The 20,155-nt window shown below is 33.8% G+C and overlaps 2 protein-coding genes across 3 annotated transcripts in view; one reads left to right on the forward strand and one right to left on the reverse strand.

Moving 5' to 3' along the window:
* The window catches only part of sona (sol narae metalloprotease), a 92,568-nt gene that overhangs the window by 34,409 nt on the left and 38,004 nt on the right, over positions 1-20,155 (forward strand). For both annotated transcript variants that reach the window (XM_077426902.1, XM_077426903.1), the window contains exons 4-6: positions 14,844-14,997; positions 15,071-15,200; positions 17,220-17,362. In XM_077426902.1, the coding sequence (XP_077283028.1) occupies positions 14,844-14,997; positions 15,071-15,200; positions 17,220-17,362 (427 nt within the window). The remainder of the gene's footprint in view (positions 1-14,843; positions 14,998-15,070; positions 15,201-17,219; positions 17,363-20,155) is intronic.
* LOC143909018 (homologous-pairing protein 2 homolog) overlaps positions 15,222-20,155 on the reverse strand; it is a 30,327-nt gene continuing 25,393 nt past the window's right edge. The window contains exons 2-4 of the mRNA XM_077426904.1: positions 15,910-16,138; positions 15,581-15,839; positions 15,222-15,492 (exon numbers count right to left, since the gene is read on the reverse strand). Of these exons, the coding sequence (XP_077283030.1) occupies positions 15,354-15,492; positions 15,581-15,839; positions 15,910-16,135 (624 nt within the window). The 5' untranslated portion in view covers positions 16,136-16,138 and the 3' untranslated portion in view covers positions 15,222-15,353. The remainder of the gene's footprint in view (positions 15,493-15,580; positions 15,840-15,909; positions 16,139-20,155) is intronic.

Consider the following 20,155-nt stretch of genomic DNA (forward strand, 5'->3'; position numbering starts at 1 on the left):
TTGTAGGAACGTTCTGTGGGATTTTCCCTATCATCGAGTCTTTTGTTTTGTTGTTTGATGATTTTAATCTTTTTGTATATTTAATTTCAATATACATATATATTCTAACGCTATGCATCACCATATTTGTGAAGTATCCATTCAAGTACTCAGAAAGAAATATAAATAAATATTTTAAGTCAATTTGAAATCACACGTCGTATTCAATTTACCCTTTACTGATAAGCAGGAGCGGCTCGGCTAGTCTTTAAGGGCAACTGGGGCACAATATATAAAATAAACTTTGTATATTTTTTACAAACCTCCTTTACGTTTCACTTACGATTACAATTAGAGGATAATTGATCTCTTATCCGATCGTTTTCATACTTTGCCATATTGCTCATTTTGGTCAACAATATAAGTAAATGGATCTTCCGCCATTAAGATAGAGATAAAATATCGTTTAAGACGCGTTTGAAGTTCAAAAATTTTAAATCTGGGTGACGTCTATGTAGTCTTTATTCATGATTCATGAAGAGTCAAAAAGTGTTTCTTCATCCCGCTCCCGCTAATTAAGTTTGGGGCAGTCGTTTATCTACCGTAGTCCCGTGGTCACCAGTTTCTGTTTGCCTGATACTCTGGCACATTTTGTTTATTAATTTAAATATTAGCCACAGTGACGTATAAGCATAATACAAATACTATGTAAAATAAAATAAACGTGACATCTATGTTATAGATAGTAAATTTTTGAAATCATATTCAAATAGTGGTGACATAGTCGGTAGGATGGTTTTGGCCAATTTGATGGGGGAACCGCTTCAACAATGAGATCTGATATATTGGCTAACTCTGATAGGAAACGATCGACTTTGAATCACAAATATTCAAGTGTGATCAGAAACATTAAAAATTATACTCAGAATAAATTATTTTCAATCGCGATCAGCTCATGGGATCCAATCCGGCGACCTCTCGGTGCTTAGTATCAATGCAACCACCGAAACATGCTGCTGGCTAAACTGTTACATTTTGTACTGTGTGTAAAGTGTTGACTGTCAGTGGAGGCAGAGAAAAATGATCCCTTTTTCCGTATACAGAAGGCCGCTTTTTACTTTTACAGAATACTCCAGCCCCGGTCGTCTATATTGTCTATAAAATACGAAAAATATACAACATTGTCAATGTTTTTCGACATTTCAACCATTATTTAAAAGTTTTGCTTAAATTGTCAATCACAGTATGTCAAATATTTAATTTTTATTATTAAATATATATTTTTTTATTTTCACATAATAAACGAAGTCGATGATTTGCAAAAGGCATAAAATGTTACCAAAAATATATTAAGTTCAATTTTTAAGAAAAAAAAGTGTAGCATCCCCGTGCCCTATCTGTTTTTAAAGTCACAAGCCGCCTCTGTTAATAAGCAAAATATCATCATCTAAGAAACTTTGTTTTTGCATTTGAGTAAGTACATACCTATCTTAAAGAGCAAGCCTATGATTACTTTTGAACTTTAAAGCTAACACTCACTTAACCTTTACCAAGATGTATAGTTTCGTCTATGAATATCAAATACCCATAATAAACTACCGTTTTGTAAACAACTATACAATTAGTCCAAATTAATAATTAATTAATCAACAATTTACTACCCAATATTCAACGAATCTTCAAGGTAATCCATTACAACCGTAACAAGACTAAATCTAGAGGTACAATAAAAGCAAACATATTTTTTAAAATTGCAAATATCCCACAACCGAACGACCTTGATTGGTCTGACTGAACCTATCCAAAGCATTCGAACAATCCGATCGGAATTCAAACTCGTTAATTTACATCTCTGGGGAGTGAAAAAGAGGTGTATGCAAACCGTAAGAACAACCGTACGGACGACATCTTGGAATTCGCAATCTGACCGATCGATTTAAACTCTACGCGAAATCGTGAGGTTTCACCGCTCTGTATGCCAGGAGGGTATTGCTAGAAACCGTTGAATTTGAGATGAGTTTTCGATTTCGACGGAGATTATTCAGATTCGGCGGGGAAAAGTGTTTTTCGATCGCATTCGAATCGCGTAATGATCCAAGTGTCGTTCAAAATGGCCGTCGCGTCGGTAGCCATTGCAATTGTAACGATCGCTCTGAATGCGTGTTTTCTCGTTTCCTACACGACTCGTATTGTATATGTGGGTTTCTGGTGTTTAAAATTGAACGAGTTTCCAATTTAACGCTTCGTGACTTATTCACGTGTAGGTATTATAATATGTATTTCCGTAATGTTAAAAACTGCACTTCGTTGTTACGTTTGATAGCCTATTATTCGCAATGCGGTCGTTTCCTATGCCCGCTTAATGATCCAGAGTTATTGTTTTTATTTGATTTTGTCGAATTAGTATATTGATTTCTTTATTTATCGCTTTGGACTCGTATTTTACTAGTATTTTCATTTTCTACTTAAGATTTTATCACCTTGATCTCTCTTCCTCGGCTTAAAGTGAGCTACTTACTCACTTGAAGTATCCATGCGAATATATAGACGCACAAGCTGTCAAAATATTAGACATTGGATCTTATTTACAAAACGAAATCTACATATGTACATATGTATATTTATTAGGATTGTATCTTGATATAGTGAGTTGATCTTTAGACGTGATTTAACGACTGAATTTAGAACTAATTTAGTTGTTAAATATACTAATCAATTGATTATTGAATTTTATGGACCAATCTTAATTTGTCGAAATATACAAAAACCAGCAGCATTATATGCTGGTGTTATTGTATACAAATGTATGTACTTATATATTTTTATTTTTCTCATATCTCTGTATTTTTTCGACCATTACGGCGCATTAGGGACTTCTGTAATGCCACAATGGTTCAAATTTAAACTTATATAAATACATAATATTTTATTACTATATTATAGTAGCAGCATATAATGTTTTCGAACAAAGTGGTCATGGGTTCAATCCCACCGGTTGCTGCCGGCTAGACTTTGGATACGTATCTCCAAGATGATCGTTTCCTATCAGAGTTTGCCAATTTATCTGATTTTCATTGAAACGTTTCCAACAAAATTGGCAATAGTTTTTTAACATCTCGAATTTCACTGATTTGTAAAATTTGCTGCAAATTAGTCCATATATGTATGTGTGGATCGCTGTTTATATTTGCTTTGTATAATATTTACAATACTTCTGTATAATGTTTGACCATAGATGTCGTGTTTAAAATATTAATATATGGGTGTATACCTGTATATATAATTAGTAATCCATAATCTGTATACACGACTCATCGCTTTGGAGCAATCTGTTAAGGCTAGATGATTGCATGCTTGATTGATTTAAATCAAATAAAATAAACGATTATGATTTTTGCAAAAATACTTTGCTTTGTAGAAATCCAAATCTTGATATATCGTATACAGCATTTGAGTAAGAAAACATTTTGCCCTATTTAAGATTGGGTTACGTCTGACGCTGTTTTGGATTTCTTCTAAAATCTGATTTAGTATCCATTTTTTAAGAGAATTCCTTGTTTTTAGAGACTTCTCTGTTCATTCAACCTTTTCTATTATTTAACTTCTATGATTTTAAATCCCATACTAAAGATTACAGATTTTCTCTAGAGCGTCATTATACCTATATATTATGTATATTATACGTGTTCATACGAATTATCATACATTTTTTCTTATTTTATTAAATATTTGAGAAGATGACATATGCCATGGACCCAATTTACATATGTATGTATGTTCAAATACATACATACATTATTATCACAATAGATAGGTGAGTGAGCCAATTTATATGTACAATTGGATCAGATAAACCGACAAACTTTGATAGGAAATGATCGATTTGGATGTTTCAATATCCAAATATGTCTAGCATAATATGTATCTATAAAAATCTTTATGAAATCATTAAAGTAAATATTAATTTAAAAACATTTTACGATTGTAGCAAATCCATATGTACATACGAAAATTGCAATTTTCCATTTTAGGCGCCAGTTTTATGAGTAAATGTTTATATACAAAACGACCGTTTGAACTTTAACACATCCTCAACACTCTAAGAATGGCGTTACGATAAGTGGTTCTACATTTTAATAATTAAAATAAATACACAGTGTAATTGTTTAGCACTAAACGGACCCGGAAAACGCCCAACACTTACAGCAAACAAACACATAATTATCGAACACAAAATCATCGGAGCATATTCCTCATATAATATATAGGTATATATGTATGTAGGTATTAAACACCTCTCAAGAGTTAACTATTACGATTAAACATGCAATACCTGTGAAGTGATTATTTCACGAGTGATTTTCTTGATAAAAATCTCATCGCAGGTATACATTCATATAATGTCCAATTTGTCTAGGCGAGCACGATCGCACATACTTTACCTGTGAATATCTATGTATACATACATAAATACGCGAGGCTTGAATGTCAAACGTGCCACTAATGTTAATTGACTTGTTAATATACCACCACCGTTTTCTTTTTCCACTTTTTTACAGACTCCATTTTGTATGTGGGTAAATATTTCGCTCATTTCGATCACCAACCTCCGCTTATTCGATTCGTATGTTAATGATTTCGGTGATTTTTGTGTGTGTGTTTTTTTTATATATCGTTTCTTGGTCTCGGTGTCAACAGTCGTTGTCAAGGTGTTCGTTTTGATAAACGGTGGCGGTCAAGATGATCGATATGTATCTCGGTCCGGTTGAATGCCGCGTGTTGGGTGCATTTTTCATTGACTTTTTGACACACTTCGGGAAGTCGTCGATGATTCTGAGGACATCTGATGTGCTTTGATGTTTTGAATGCTAAGTTGCGGTGGTGGCGTGTGATGGATCGTAGGTTGGTGGGTCAATATGAATTTTAATTCTCTACAGTTCAATGTTTGTGTGTTGCTATGGAGGATTTTGTGTCGTATTCAAAACGTGTCCTGTTTCGAAATTTGACTTGGGATTTTTTATATTTCATTTCAATGTTGTGAATCTTATCTGATCCTATTCAATACATTGTCAAATCAGTATCGAATGCGTTGCAATGCCAGAATAAGGCATGCAATTCCCGTTCCCGTTTCAAGTGATGGTTGGAGCCAGTGCCGGTTTTAGGGGGTGGTTGGGTCGGGCGGCACCCGAGGCGATTCAAAATTTAAAATTAGTGCGCCAAAGGCGCTACAAAATTTCAGATCAGAGCGCTAAAGGCGCCTCTACGTTCTAAGTTCAAACATTTGTATTTTTTTTATTTTTAACTCCACCAGTGGGGTTGGGAAACCTTTTTAACCACTTTTCTGCCGGTCCCAAGCCCGGAAAAAGGAGGATGATAACCCATTTTTACTTTATCTATGTACGTAGTAACAATAGACGAAGTTTTGTGATCATGCGAAAATTCGAACTTGAGATTTTGACTGATTCGAACTTAGAATCGATCACTGATCACGTTTTCGTGATCTAGAAAAAATGTGAGTGTTTGTGTCTGTGTGTGTGTGTATTTTGGGGATATTTTTAACACCGTTAGTTCTATCGAACTGAAACTTAGTATCGGTTACTGAAATTCTTATCGACACGATGTAAATTTTTTTCAAATTTTTGAGTTGACCGGAAATGGTACCTCCTCTTATAGGTGTCCTCTTTTTTTTAAGTTTTTGAATTCAATTATCTCCCAAACAACTGACTGAATCCATTTTAAAAGTGATAGAAATAATAATTTTTATAACCTTATATTTTTTAAATATTTCTATCTGAACCGGAAGTAGTACTTTTAATCTAGATAATCGACGTTTTTTATGTTTTTCTCAGAAACCTTTTGGTTTATTGAACTAAAATTTCATATCTAGAAGTTTAAGCTTAATACCAAGTTATTTATAAAATTTAGTAAGCATCCGTCAACCGGGATTTTTTGGATTTTTTTCTCTTAGAAAGGTCGAAAATGTTGTGCCCACTACTCTGGTACTATGGTAGGGTTTTGGTCAGAATTCGTAAACCGGAAGTAGTATTTTTTATTTAAATAATATTTCATTATTTTATTTTGACCTTTAAAATTATTTGTATTTTCTTGATATTTAATGAGTATAATACTGATAGTGATTTTTAGTAATAAAAAAAATTTGAACAAAATCTGACAGCCGGAAGTAAAACTTTTGTTTTGTGCAAGTTTCCATACATTTGCGCTCAATTTATATCGCTATCATAGTCATTAGTTCAATATCGAATTTTGTTTTGTAACCTTCTTACATTCCTCAAATACATAGATAAAGTCATGGGTTGGTCACACCCGAATTTTTTAATATTTTTCTAGGGGTGCTTAGAAAAAAATTCTTTGACTACACAATGGCGTTTCAAACTTTCGCGTCGGTAAAATCGCAATTACGAATATTATTATTAAGAGTTTTTTTCCCGTTTTTTTTCACTGTAAGCTTCCCGGACATGCATACAACAAATCTTGAAAGTTCCATCGTAATCGGTTGAGTGGTATAAGAGCCTATACGAGACAGACAGACAGACAAAATAGACATTCAATTTTATATACCTATGTATATATATGTAGATTAAATACTGCACATACGTATTACATTAAACGTACTGTATTCTCATATACTGTATTTTTGATTAGATTAGAATGTATTGCAAAGTTTCAAGGGTAGTAGTATATCATTGTTTACGAATAAGCAATATATCGTGATTGCAATTTAATTGATGTCGTGATTCGAACTTATCAAGTATGTATGTGATTATGAATGGTTTTCGTTAATTTCATTAAATTTATATACATATGTACATGTTACTGGTGGCCTAGTGCTTGAATTTGTGCATTTATATTAGATCCGATGAAGTGTGAGACTGACGGGAACGGGGAAATTGGCGTAAGACCACTTTTATTCTTTCATTTCGAGAAATATCTCGCAAAACATTAAATATAATGTTTTACATTTAAGAATATTTAAAAATACTAGAGGCCTGTTTGTAATACGTTTATTCTGCTTTTCCGATTTTCTGGAAGTATCGGGTTGAAATAAGTGATATCAATTTGTGAATTAAGTCAAACAGAAATACATTTTATTTTTATTTTTTACATAGATATATACCACGAAGGCTTGACAGGAAGACCCCAATGCGCCTTCCTGGACAATTAATTACAAACAATGCACCATTTTATTATTACATAAATCACTGTATTTCCAGAAGCTGAAGAACACGAAATAACAATTAATTAATTACAGAATTAATCCATTGATACATCTATGGATTTAGATTTTGTACATAATTTTTACAAATTATACACACAATAAATACAGAAGATTTGCGACAGCAGGAAAGATGATTTTTTGCCAATTTTGAGGAACCGTTTCAACAATGATCAGATAAAATCGGCAAACTCTGATAAGAAACGATCGATTTGGAGTCACAAATACCCCCAAATCTAACCAGAAGTATGGCGGATCGAACTCATTGATCACTTGGTGCTAAACATACTGCTGGCTTCAGTGTTTTCCAACTGAAAATTAGACTTCCGCCACTTCCAAATACAATGGTTCATATATAGTGTAAATGGAAGTATAATAAAAAGCTTAATATCTCACGTAAAGCTCCAAAACTCAAGTATACATGTATGTACATATGTGCATAGTTAGCCAACACGGTCAATACCACCGTTGAACGACTCGGCCCAAAAAGGTCAAGGCATTCAAAATAGATTACATCTATTGTGGTATAATCCTGACATTTGACCCATCTGTTGTATACACACTTCGACGCGGAAATTAGTCAAAGGCTTAATTTTGGACACTTTTTTGCCGCCATTAGCGAGCGATACGCAATTTTTTCCGCCGCTAATTTGTCACGCTTCCGAAGCGAGTCCTTCCAAACGAAGATGATCGTCTTCCTTTTTTTTCCGAACGTCTCTTCTTATTCTTCATAGTCGTCGACGTGTCTATCCGGCCATTGTGTATATATGCATGTCGACTCTTTTTTTTCAATTTTATTTCAGCATACATAATATTCTTCGGAAACGGCAACCGTTTCTCGGTAAGGACTCGTGCCGAGTTCAACGACTCGTCAGAATCGGATTCGAAACGTCGCAAGCGACAGAATTACGAATATCCTTCCGCTGGATTAGATACCCTCTTTCTCAATTTCGGACTATTAAATATATGTATATATTGCACGGCATTCTGAGTTGTTCTTTCTCATTGAAATGAATGAGATGGAGCTCGTACACGAGGCTCGCAGTCGCCATTGTTGCACTACAAATAATAAAATCGCAATCGTGGTGCAACTCGAAATCATATTTGACTCGACGAAGGTCTTGTTGGGTAAGTCTCGACCGAGTTACGCGGCGTCTTAACACTTTCTTGTCCTAATCGCAGTGAGATGGAATCGACCCTTTTACGTGTCAGAGTTCGATTAATAGCAGGATTTTCCCCCTTAGACACACGCTGCGTAATTTACGATCCCAGATTGCGATCGGTCGTGATGCACTTTTGCATATGCACGTGCCGTTGCAAAAAGTGCATCGAATTATGCAAGAGGTACATATGACATGTGTACATGTCTCCTCGCCTTACAAGGATTGCTGGCGTATCCTTAAAGGCATGTGTGTATTTCTACTCATCATTCATGCTATATAAATATTTATTTGTTTATTAAAAACAGAAACATACAATGATTTTTCTAAGTGGAATTTTATTTAATTCTCATATAAAGACAATTTAATATATTATCCCTATTAATTCAATTCAGATTTGTGTAAATAAGAGTAAATAATAGTACGAGCTTTTAGCTCGTAATTTTACCGATTTAAAACTCGGCACACTTCCAATTAACCCTTTTAAACGAAAACAAATAATAGTGTGGCCAGAACACTATCCCAATAATCATTTTTCAATAGAAAATACTCAATATAAAATAGTATTAACAGTGGAAAAAAATCCAAAATGAAAATACGTACTTTTGACTTTTGATTTGAACTGGACGACTACTTAGAGAGATTTGAAAGCTGAAAAGTACTACAAATGAAAGATAAAATACCCGACTATAGATTCCAATATTCATTTTGAACAGGAAATTGACACATTTTGAGACATCGACCGAACAACACCAGGATATAGAAAAATCGCGCGATTTAAAAAACACATGTATGTATATCTCCGAATCTTGAGCCAATCAACATTTTTTATTACCAGATTCGTGTTCACTGGGCATAGATCTATAAGAAAAGTCATATCTCGTCTCTGAACCATTTTTCGTGTCGAACAGTGTTATCTGTTATTTTGTTATTATTTTTATTACATACCTCTTCTTACTTTCACTTACGATTACTATTAAGGAACAATTTTGCCTCTTATTCGATCGTTTTCATACTTTGCCATTTTGCTCATTTTGGTCATCAATATAAGTGGAAAAATAATCGTAATAGACACGTAATAGAAAATACTGCATCGTATTACACGGTGACGTTTATCTGTCATATTCATCATTCACATCGGTAGTTTCAGCCTCTTCTTATAACGTTCCCATTATCTCTCATACATATCTTTATTTCACTCATTTTTGTGTAAACTTAGGTTATCATCACGGTATTCAAATTTAGACCGTAGACAGTTTTTGTAAGGGGTAAAGATTTTTATGAAAGTTAAAAACATGATAGTAGTTTAGCTAGTATTAGTTTACAAACAGATATTATTATTTGAAGGATTATGAAATGTCAAACTTATTTGCGAAATGCTTTCTGCTAGGGTGGTGGGTTTGAAGACTTTCATAGTATGACTGTGCATGCTGGGTATATCTCAAGGTTATATTGCGTGTAAAATTTAATTGCGCAAACTGTGTGATAATGTATACATTGCCTTTTATGAGGCATTTGAAGTCTGTGCAATTGTCCAAAACAAATAATAAAACACGTTAAGTTGTTGATCAATACTTAAGGTCATGTCGATTGAGTTGATATACTGTTTGGTTGATTTGAGCTAGACACGGTGTTGTGGAAAGTCAAAGGCTAACTAGAAGCTCACGCTAGTTTGACTTTTATGAATGGATTTACAAAAAAAAGATGACCTTTCCTAGACGATAGTCTGGTCTGTTGTAGTTGCACTTTTTTCTGTTTTGAAATTGAGATGAGACATCTTTTAAGGCGCAAACTCACTGAAACGTACGGCATGCACGTACTCGTGGTTTCAGCTTGGAAGAGCGTTTCTTGAGGTCGTTGTTGATTCGCACGATCTTATTATTTCGACGAGTATCTCATAATTTTTATTAAAATATGGGAATCACCGTTATAGATCACTGTCATACCTAACAAGTATAAAATATCATTGAACAAGTATATACATAATATCACAATAACGTTCTGTGTATGATTCTGTGCCTTCACATTCATGGGTATCTTGATTCGGTCTTAAGAGGACTATAGGAAATTTTGATTACAATCAATTGGGCAATTTATCTAGTTTAACTAGTAAATAGTGGTCTTAACTAGTAAGTAGTAATATTTTGGTCTTCCAAAGACTCAACATATTACTAAACATTTGCGTGGATTAGTGGTTAGCATATATATTTTCGAATATAATGGTCATGAGTTCGAGTCCTGCTGGTTGCTGCTGGCCAGACCTTGGTTTGTGACTTCGGGTCGATCGTTTCCTATCAGAGTTTGCCAATTTATCTGGTAACCTTTACTTTTTAATAACAAATTGGCAACCTTTACCAATTTCTCGCAATTTTCGAGTTTCTAGCATCTCGAATTTCGCTGATTCGTAAAAAAATGCTGCAAATTTGTCCATAAATGTGTCGCAAATTTCGAGTTTTTCATATCAAAATTTGACGATTTATGTACGTATCTATGATGCTTTGTTAAAATTATTCTAAAAATTGTATATCGATGTTTGTAATTGGCCAGGAATGGTGCAATGGGATTTATTTGTTAGGCCTTCCCGGTATATATATGTATATTTTATTTTATTTTTATTTTATTTAAAAAAAATCAATACCACAGAGACTTGACAGGTTGCCCCAAAGCGTCAATGTGATTATAATACAAATAATAAAAATCATAAAAATTATAAAAAAAAACATCATAAAAAATAATAAAAATCATAAATAAAAAAAACATCATAAAAAAATAATAAAAATCAAGTAAAAAATATGTACACAAAATAAAAACAAAGAAATAAGATTGAAAAATTTATATCGTGCTATTTAGGATGTGTTCCACCAACTCAACATAACTGGCATCGAATATGTCCAAGTAATGTGCTAGTAAGTTAAGGAGTCGAACAGCTCTCGAGAGGGGGGAGTTCATGAGCACGTTTGATTTAGCCCTAATTGGCAAAAATATATCATGTTTTCTTAAAACTCTATGATTTTCCGGGGCCCAGAATTTTAGTTTCTCCAGGATAGCGGGATTGTGAATCTCTCCTCTAAGTAATTTTACGAAATGTTTCCCAAGAAATAAATCTCTTCTCTTTGCCAGGGAGTTGAAACCCAAAGATCCCAAGACAAAGGCACTAGGGAACAGATATGGATAAAATCCAAATGTCTTCATGTATGTATGTATGTAAAATAAAATAGAACAAACGCTTTAATATCATTATGGTTGATTGTAAATAATTTATTGACTGCAGTCTAGTTTTATTTTAATATCATCTCAAAATCATTCTTCAAAATAAATTTGAGTTGGGCAATTTGACATTGTAAAATCTTTAGCTGCGATATGTAGATAGACTTTGAGCTACATGCATATATAAAAACTGTAATTTAATATAAAACTGTAAGTAATGATATCCAAAATGACCTAAATATGTATTTAAATTATTGTTGATGTACTTATTATTTATATGTATATTTTTATTCAAAATGACGTCATTAATATTCACAGCTTAACAATATTACATGTATATTTCTGAAACGCCTCCAAGAATTTTCCCATAGTTCTTACAGCGAGCATTATACAACGAATGAGCCGATATAGGAAGTGAAAAATGACACAAATCATCGATCGATACAGTTTTTCTTCAACGTCAGCGTGACGTAAAAGTCAGTGAAAAGCGAAAACCGCGCGATCGGAAAACAATAGCGATAAAAACGCTCATTCGCATCTCGAGGGACATTTCGAAGTCGCGACATGCTCATGATAGTCATGATCAACATACGGAGCAAGCCCCGATGACACACATATGCGATTTCAATTGTACGTACGTTTGCCTCACTTTTGAAAGTAAGACGTACAACAAAAAAAAAAACAACAAACAACACTAGTCAATTTCTCTTTCTTCAGAATCGCTTCTGAAAACGGGCTTTGTTTCCCTGATTTTTCGACACGTTCGAGACGAGAATTCACGAAAGGAAATCAAAAACGCCACAATTTCGCAACCATCCAATTTTCAATGGCCAACTACATAAAACACTCTGCATATTATCTCGAATGTAAGAGAATCGTTACGCGCACGTGAAAATTACATATACTCATTGTGTCACTTTTTGTTTTCAGTTTTTATATAAAAACTCTTAAGTGACGCGTTGCGCAATCAACGCATGATATTATTATTATCTGCGTTTCGAGGTGAAAATAATGGCACCGGAATTGCGCTCGCAGAATGAGCGCAATCTGCGGAAGTTTACTTTTTTTCGAGGTATATAGGTATGTACCTGTATAAGGTACTACAATTTATATATATTTAATTTTTTTTTCTTTATGCGTGTTTTGCAACGGAGGCCGCAAACAATAATGTCACGGATGATCGATTCGTTTGACGCAACGTTTGTCTTTTTGTTGTAGTCGATATTCAATCAAGCATGTATCGGTGGGAAGTTTCAAATTTTGGGGCTATTTGTACACATATTTGATTGATTGTTTGAAATTGGGGTATTTGAAATGAAATTTAAGTATATTTTGTATGTCTAATCGAGCGTTGCAGCATCGCGGTTATCGTCGTGTGAATATTCTTGGGAAGGGTGCGTTTGTGATGATTGTCTTAGCGTGACTTGTTTTTTTTAATAGCATAACTATTGTACGTAGAGATTAATGAATGTCTGTTTGTCTGTCTGTCTCGTATAGGCTCCTAAACCACTCAACCAATTACGATGGAACTTACAGGATTTGTTGTATGCATGTCCGGTAAGCTCACTGTGAAATAAACGGCAAAAAACCTCTTAATAATAATATTTGTAATTACGATTTTACGACGCGAAAGTTCGAAGCGCCATTGTGTAGTCAAGGAAATGTGTTCGTTGGTAACGACGTTGCCACTTACAACCCAATCTTAAATGAATAGGTCCAACCCTTACTTAACCTAACCTATCCTAACCCTTGAATAATACCAATATATGTGACATATATGTATAATATATTATACAATGTGTTTGATTATGATTCAAATTTTAAACTCACGAATGTACCAAGTAAACATCACAAGTTTCACTACTTCTACAAACGTACCTACATACACTCGAATCCATTATTCATAACATACATAAATTCGTACGTGTATAATTAACCAGCAGGGTGATCTAGCGGTGAGCGTTGTATTATTTCGTGCAAGGTGTCACGGGTTCGATTCCCACTAGAGTCTCGTTGTTGGCTAGACCTTGGTTTGTCGAGGTTGATCGTTTCTTATCAGAATTTGCCAATTTTTCTGATTTTCATTGAAACGGTTCCTGCAAAATTGGCTTTTCCTCTCCAATTTTCTATTGCAAACCTTGAGCTATTGTTATATCTCAGGATTCGCCAGATTTCTCTCCATAGATGTCTCTGTGGATGTTTATTGAATGTAAAAAATCGTATTGTTACATGAAAAATGTTATTGATCGATGTTTATAATGTCTGACCGCAGATGTCAGGTATTGTTTCGATTTACATGTGTATGTACATATGTAATAATTGCGTATTTAATATATGTAATATATAATTTCTCGAGTCTGTTTAGCACACTAGAGCAATCTGTTAGGCGAGTGTGCATGATTAATTGAAAAATAAAAAAAAATAATAACATACACATTTTCAAAGTTTCTACCTATGAATTGGAGAAATTTCACTAATTGCCTTTTGAATGTACATATGTATGCATTAAGAAAACTACAAATATTTACCATCGCATATTTAATAACGCAACAGCCGAAGACAGTTAAAGCCTCTTATAGAATTTCTACAGAATAAATCTAACATGGTGTTAATGTAATCACCGAACAGTGGAATCGCATTATGCGTGAGCATCGCACCCATTTTAACGCAATACTGTCACGGTAACGTAATGTAATAAATAATACTTAAGAAAATTTATTTATGAATACGCACGCTACAGTGCGTTGACATTTGATGATTATGCACAGCTGATTGTATGTTGCATATTTATTAGGATGCATCTTTGGGTATAAACCCGATTAAAAAAAAAAATACTTACCTATTCGGTAATTTTACCTGACTTCTTTTCTGTTATTTTAACTTCTTTGCTTGAACTGGTGACCTTTCTTCGTCAATTTGCAAGTGCACCGTGTGTCCAACATGCTAATTTGACATCGACGCCAACTTCAAAAAAAAAACTAAAAAAAAAAAAAAACACACCAACGAGTTTCAAGTGTGTTTTTTCACTCAATGTATACACTTTTACATATATTCTTCTGAATTTACATATCGAAATAGATGGTCTATCATTATGATAATAGAACCTTATCAATCTCAACGTCAATCAGCCTGACTTGGCTATGTGAAGTAATGTGAAACTCGCACTCGCACTCGGAATACAAAGCGACACTCGTTCCACATAGTCGAAACTTTTCCAAATCCAGTTTCAACTCTTCTAATCTTCTAATGTTTTAATTTTTCAGCATTCATGGAACCGGATCGGCTTCAGAAGAGATTTAACAGCAGACGGAAAAGGTCTTCTTCCATCAACGACACGCCGAAAATACGCTCGAAGCGAGAAGCACCTTACGTCATCTACCCAGAGATTCTAGTCATCGTCGATTATGATGGATACAGGTATGCCTTATAAACTTGACATTGTTTGATGCTAATTATACTTTGAGATAAAGATGTGTCGTTTCGTTTAAAGGTTACACGGAGGAGACAACCTTCAGATCAAGAGATACTTTGTGTCGTTTTGGAACGGTGTCGATTTGAGGTACAAGCTGCTGAAGGGACCAAAGATCAGGATATCCATCGCTGGAATCATCATATCGAGGGTATGTACGATTGATAGAATTCGTTGTTCAAATAAGTTTTATTCATATATAAGGAATTTCTAACAAGTTTCAAAGTTCACATTAACATTTATACGATACATGTATGTATGCACGAAGAGCATGAGCCAAAATAAATATTTAAATAGAAGTAAATTAAACGTTGACGTTTTCGAAAGTGAATTCGGCGTCTTCGTCCGTCTCGATGCCGACTTCTTCCAACAAAGCCTTCTTCGGTTTCGGATAAGTTTCCAGAACGGTATTCAGAATGTCCATACAAATTCGCTTCCTCTTCCTAAAAATAAACGACCACACCAGTCAACACGTCATTTGAATAATAAAAAGCGTGATTAGCGATGAAAAATGATCGCACTAAGACTCACCGGTACTCCTTGTTCACTTTCTCGCTGTCTTCTTTCACTTTCTTCATCTTTTCCGGCGATATGGGCACGCTGTTTTTCGACAGAGTGTCTAATCTCACTTCCAAATCTTCTATCTCTTTTTGCACAATGGCTATTTCCTTCTTAGCTTGGCTTATAGTCATTGCTCCAGTTAGACTTTTCAACTCGCCTTCTAACTTCTTCACTGTATCTTCAACTTCCCTCAATTCTTGTGTAGACTGGGCGATATTTCGATCCAATCCTGAAAAAAAAAGATTCATGAATTAAAAAACCACTAAAATCTAGTGAAAATCTAGATAGTAGATCAAAACCTTTGAGCTCTTCTTCAGTAGGACAGTCATTAGGATCTTGCTTGATAACGTAAACCTTTTGTTTCCCATACGTTTTTTCAAGAACAATATTAGCTGCAACCAGATTGTCCAATGCGCGTTGCACTCCAGTTTTTCCCCATTGTTTGTGCATATTGAGAACTATGTCGTTTGCAGAATACGGTCTGTTGGTGGTCTCCAAATATTTCTGCACAGCTTCTTCGGCCATTGTCTGAAAAATTGCAATAATTATTCGCGATTCTTTATACGACCAGCCGAATTACTACGCAGTTTTATGTACTAGCATTCGATAGATTTTCCATATACCGGTACGTATGTATGTATATTATACAAGTCATAGGGTCGACCATTTTGGATAAAATTATGAAAATCGTGACAAACGACTTAGCGCAGATAATAATCTGTTGAATAAAACATGAAAGTGTTGATATATTATACCCAATACGATCACCGTCTGATTCTATAAATATGAAGCACGATGATGAGTAGAAAAAGTGTAAACAACGTTGTTATGCATTCGATTTCATAACACTCGTAATGATCGATCATGTTTAGATCGTTTTGTTAATTATGAGAAAACATAAGGAAACAAATCAAATGTGGAGAAGAACACGTATAATGGTCCAATGAAGGACACCAGTAATCAAAAGGCTTTTTTGTGTCGTTACGACGATCGTTTCGCTATAATAGATGGAGTTTCTTTGTAGACATGTGTATTTTCCACCGACTAATAGCTCCTTCAAGGTTTTCCTCGATTTTCTTTCGCCGAGAAAAGCCGCGTCATTCAATTTAATTCTCAATTATGCAAGTTTTACATAAAATCCACACGCACAGATCGAATCACAATGGAGAGTTTCGATCGATATCAAAAACGGTTCAGATAATAACTATCCCACGATTTAGAACGTTTTATGACGATAAATATATGTGCATATAAATAATACGCATTGTGCACGGCCGTGTGTGCACGTTTTCCGCATTATGACGTAAACAATACAGACGCAAATGAAAATGAAAATAGAAGAAGAGATGGAAAAAATCGCACTTTCCTTGAGACACAATGTCAGTTTTCACTCAAGATGTTAAATAAGAAATCTCACGGAATTCGCGGTTCGCACACGTATTGAAATTGCTACGGTTTGAGAAAAGGCCAATTTCAATTCATACGTATCAAAAATGTGTGTAGTGTATGCTTAAAAGAAAATGAATTAATTGTTCATTGTATCAAAAGTCGAAAGTCTGTAAGTAAAATGATTATCCAAAATTGTATGTTAATTCCTTTTCCATTTTAGGGTAGAGATGCGACGCCATATTTAGAAAGAAACAGGGTAGGAAGAGATGCCATAGATTCAGCAGCAGCTTTGACAGACATGGGAAAGTATCTGTTCAGAGAAAGAAGATTACCAGTGTATGATATAGCAGTAGCAGTCACCAAGTAAGTACATGGATCGATTTCGAATTAAATACGAATTTATTTTAAAAATTGAAGTTTCATAATTGTAAAGGCCATTTGCGATTATCTTTAGATCGTATATAATTTTTTTTTTTGAAAATTTTGTTTATATGTCGAAATACAATATAACAACTTATTATTTTAAACAAGTAATATTATCGTTTCGGATGGAAAAAAAATCTATTTATAATTACAGATGTGTGTGATTATTATTATTACATAGAAGGTGAAATATAATAATTTGAAATCTTGTAACTTTTAAGGGGTCAAACGTACATACATATGTACAGTACATGTTGAGATGAGTTTTTGTTTAACGCGTCTTTTGTTTAAATCGGTTCGATCGATAAAAAATAAATTGAGTGTGAAATAATGTTATGTAATTTAATTACGTTCCATTTTGTTTTATATAATATTAGAATTTTTTATGCGTAGAAGATTTGCTTTTTTTTTCAACAAGGAGTGTTTTAAATGACCGTGAGATTCTTGCACACATCCTTCGATGGGATCTTTTGTATACGAAAATTTCTATTAATTTCCTTGTACAAGCTTTAAAGAGGATGGCTTACTTTTTTACAAGATTTTTAGTGGCTGTTAGTTCGGTGACATTTCTACCCGTCAAAAGTTTGTGATCTAATTTTGAACCACTCACTCTTGAGATATTTTACCGACATACGAAGGTTAGCTAATATTGAAGTAAGCTTGTGTATCCGACATGAAACTAAAGGAGTTTAATCATTAATAACTCACTAAAATTTACATCGAAATCTTGTATCAGATTGGAGCGAAGACAGCTAGCGATCCATATGCTTCTTTCTACCACCCCTTTGCAACTCAACAGTGATAAAGATACTTTTTTCACTCTCATTTACTCTCATCCTATACAACGCTTTTATAATTTTTCATATTATTCCTTTTTTAATTCACTAATAGTTAGCATAGAGGACATTCAAATCTGCTGATTGGAGTTCATTATTATAGCTTAATTTGATATCCATAGTATAGATTATAGATTAAATTGCTAATGTGCTGGAGACAATATTTAAAATTTTTGTATAATAGCTGTACCAACACTCATAAACAATAACAATAGACCTCTCCAGTTAACAAAACAAGAGAGTAAATAAGCATGGTTAACAATAGTATTTGACAATCTATGTTTTTTGTGCATAAAGCGATCTATAATGATCTCAAATTAAAAATTAGATCGGAATCTTATGTCAGATCGAAGCAATGACAGCTAGCTATACAAACGCGGCTATCTACCGCCCCTTCACAACTCACTTAAACAGAAGTAAAAACTACTTTTTTCAATCTCCTTTACCTCATCTCATATAAAATTAATATTACGAGTGTTAATCATTTCTCATATACGTTTTTAATTCACTAATAGATTCATTTTAAGTATAAATTTTTTAAAGTTTCAAAGTTTAGTGTTCGGTTTGCAAACAAACAAACGATCTCTATAATAACGTCTAAAATAAAAAAAACTTCAATTCAAAAGTTCAAACCTCTCACTCGATATATGAGATGATGACAATATAATGAAATTTAAGACCTCTTCAATGTTTTGTGAGTTTTGGTGAAAGTTTGGAGAAAACCTATACTATTGTATTGTAATTAGATTTTAGAAAAGAAACTAAACCCTACTAACCTAAGCCGAATCCATCTCTTTGAAACGATAATTGTGTAGGAGTAGTAAGTATACAAATGACGTACATACATACATATATATGTAGCTTAGTACTGTCGCTTTTAAAGAAAAAAAACCAAAGATCTCGGGTTATATATATGTAAGTTCATTTATCATTGGCCACGTCTGCAATCAATAGAATTATTGCAATCTTCATTATGTTTTATGACATTTAAAATCGTTACGGGGATTTTTAACAAGTGCAGGTGTTTGTTGATTAATTGTACTATAAATTGTCGTATTTCAAAATGATACATTGCCCACGCCGCGTTTCATTCAGATTCAAATTTAAATCTTATCCAATTTCGCTTCTTATTATTAACCACTTATCGGTAAATCATTTGCAAATCCCTCGTCGAGACTGTCAGCTATTCGGTAAATATTTATTTATTTGTTTGCACACGTACCTGCGTGCAAAAAAAAAAGAGTCAACCATTCATCATCTCAAGACGCATTGCGAATCACGAGCTAAAAAAAAGCCCAATTTAACCGAGAGTTAATGAGTACAAACCGCCGTTTGTGATATTGTCGTAACCTTCAACTCGCTAGGTGTAACATATGTATATAATGACATGATGATAATGACGAGACATTCACTTTTCACGATGTCCAAAAATGGGGGAGAAGAAAAATAGCACGCGATAATTCAAAGTTTCGTTGATAAATTTCTCGATTTGGATCAAGGAAAATTATTTAAGTAAAGGTTCTCATTGCATGACCTTCGTAATGTATGTATGTATGTAGCCCATTGGCGGAGATAAATCTCTGGCTACGAAAGACTTGTCTTTAGAAAAATGTTCGTCCTAGATGTTTTTACCCCTCCCTCACCGAAGTGGGGTATTTGCAAGCGCCCCAATTTTTACGTTTTTCGTAATAACTATGTGGTTTTCAAAGCTATATACACCCTATATTTCTTGTATTCCTAAAATTAACTACAAGAAATTTATTTCAATAGATTTTGTATGAATTAGAAAAGGGGTACGTCGTAAAAATATACATTTATACATTTCTACGTTCCAAAGTATGATTTAAAGGCGGCAGCGATAAGTCATGTTTTTGACTGTTCGCTTGCATATTCTTGT

Source organism: Arctopsyche grandis, chromosome 3 (assembly GCF_051622035.1).
Source record: "Arctopsyche grandis isolate Sample6627 chromosome 3, ASM5162203v2, whole genome shotgun sequence".
NCBI classification, from domain to species: Eukaryota; Metazoa; Arthropoda; class Insecta; order Trichoptera; family Hydropsychidae; genus Arctopsyche; species Arctopsyche grandis.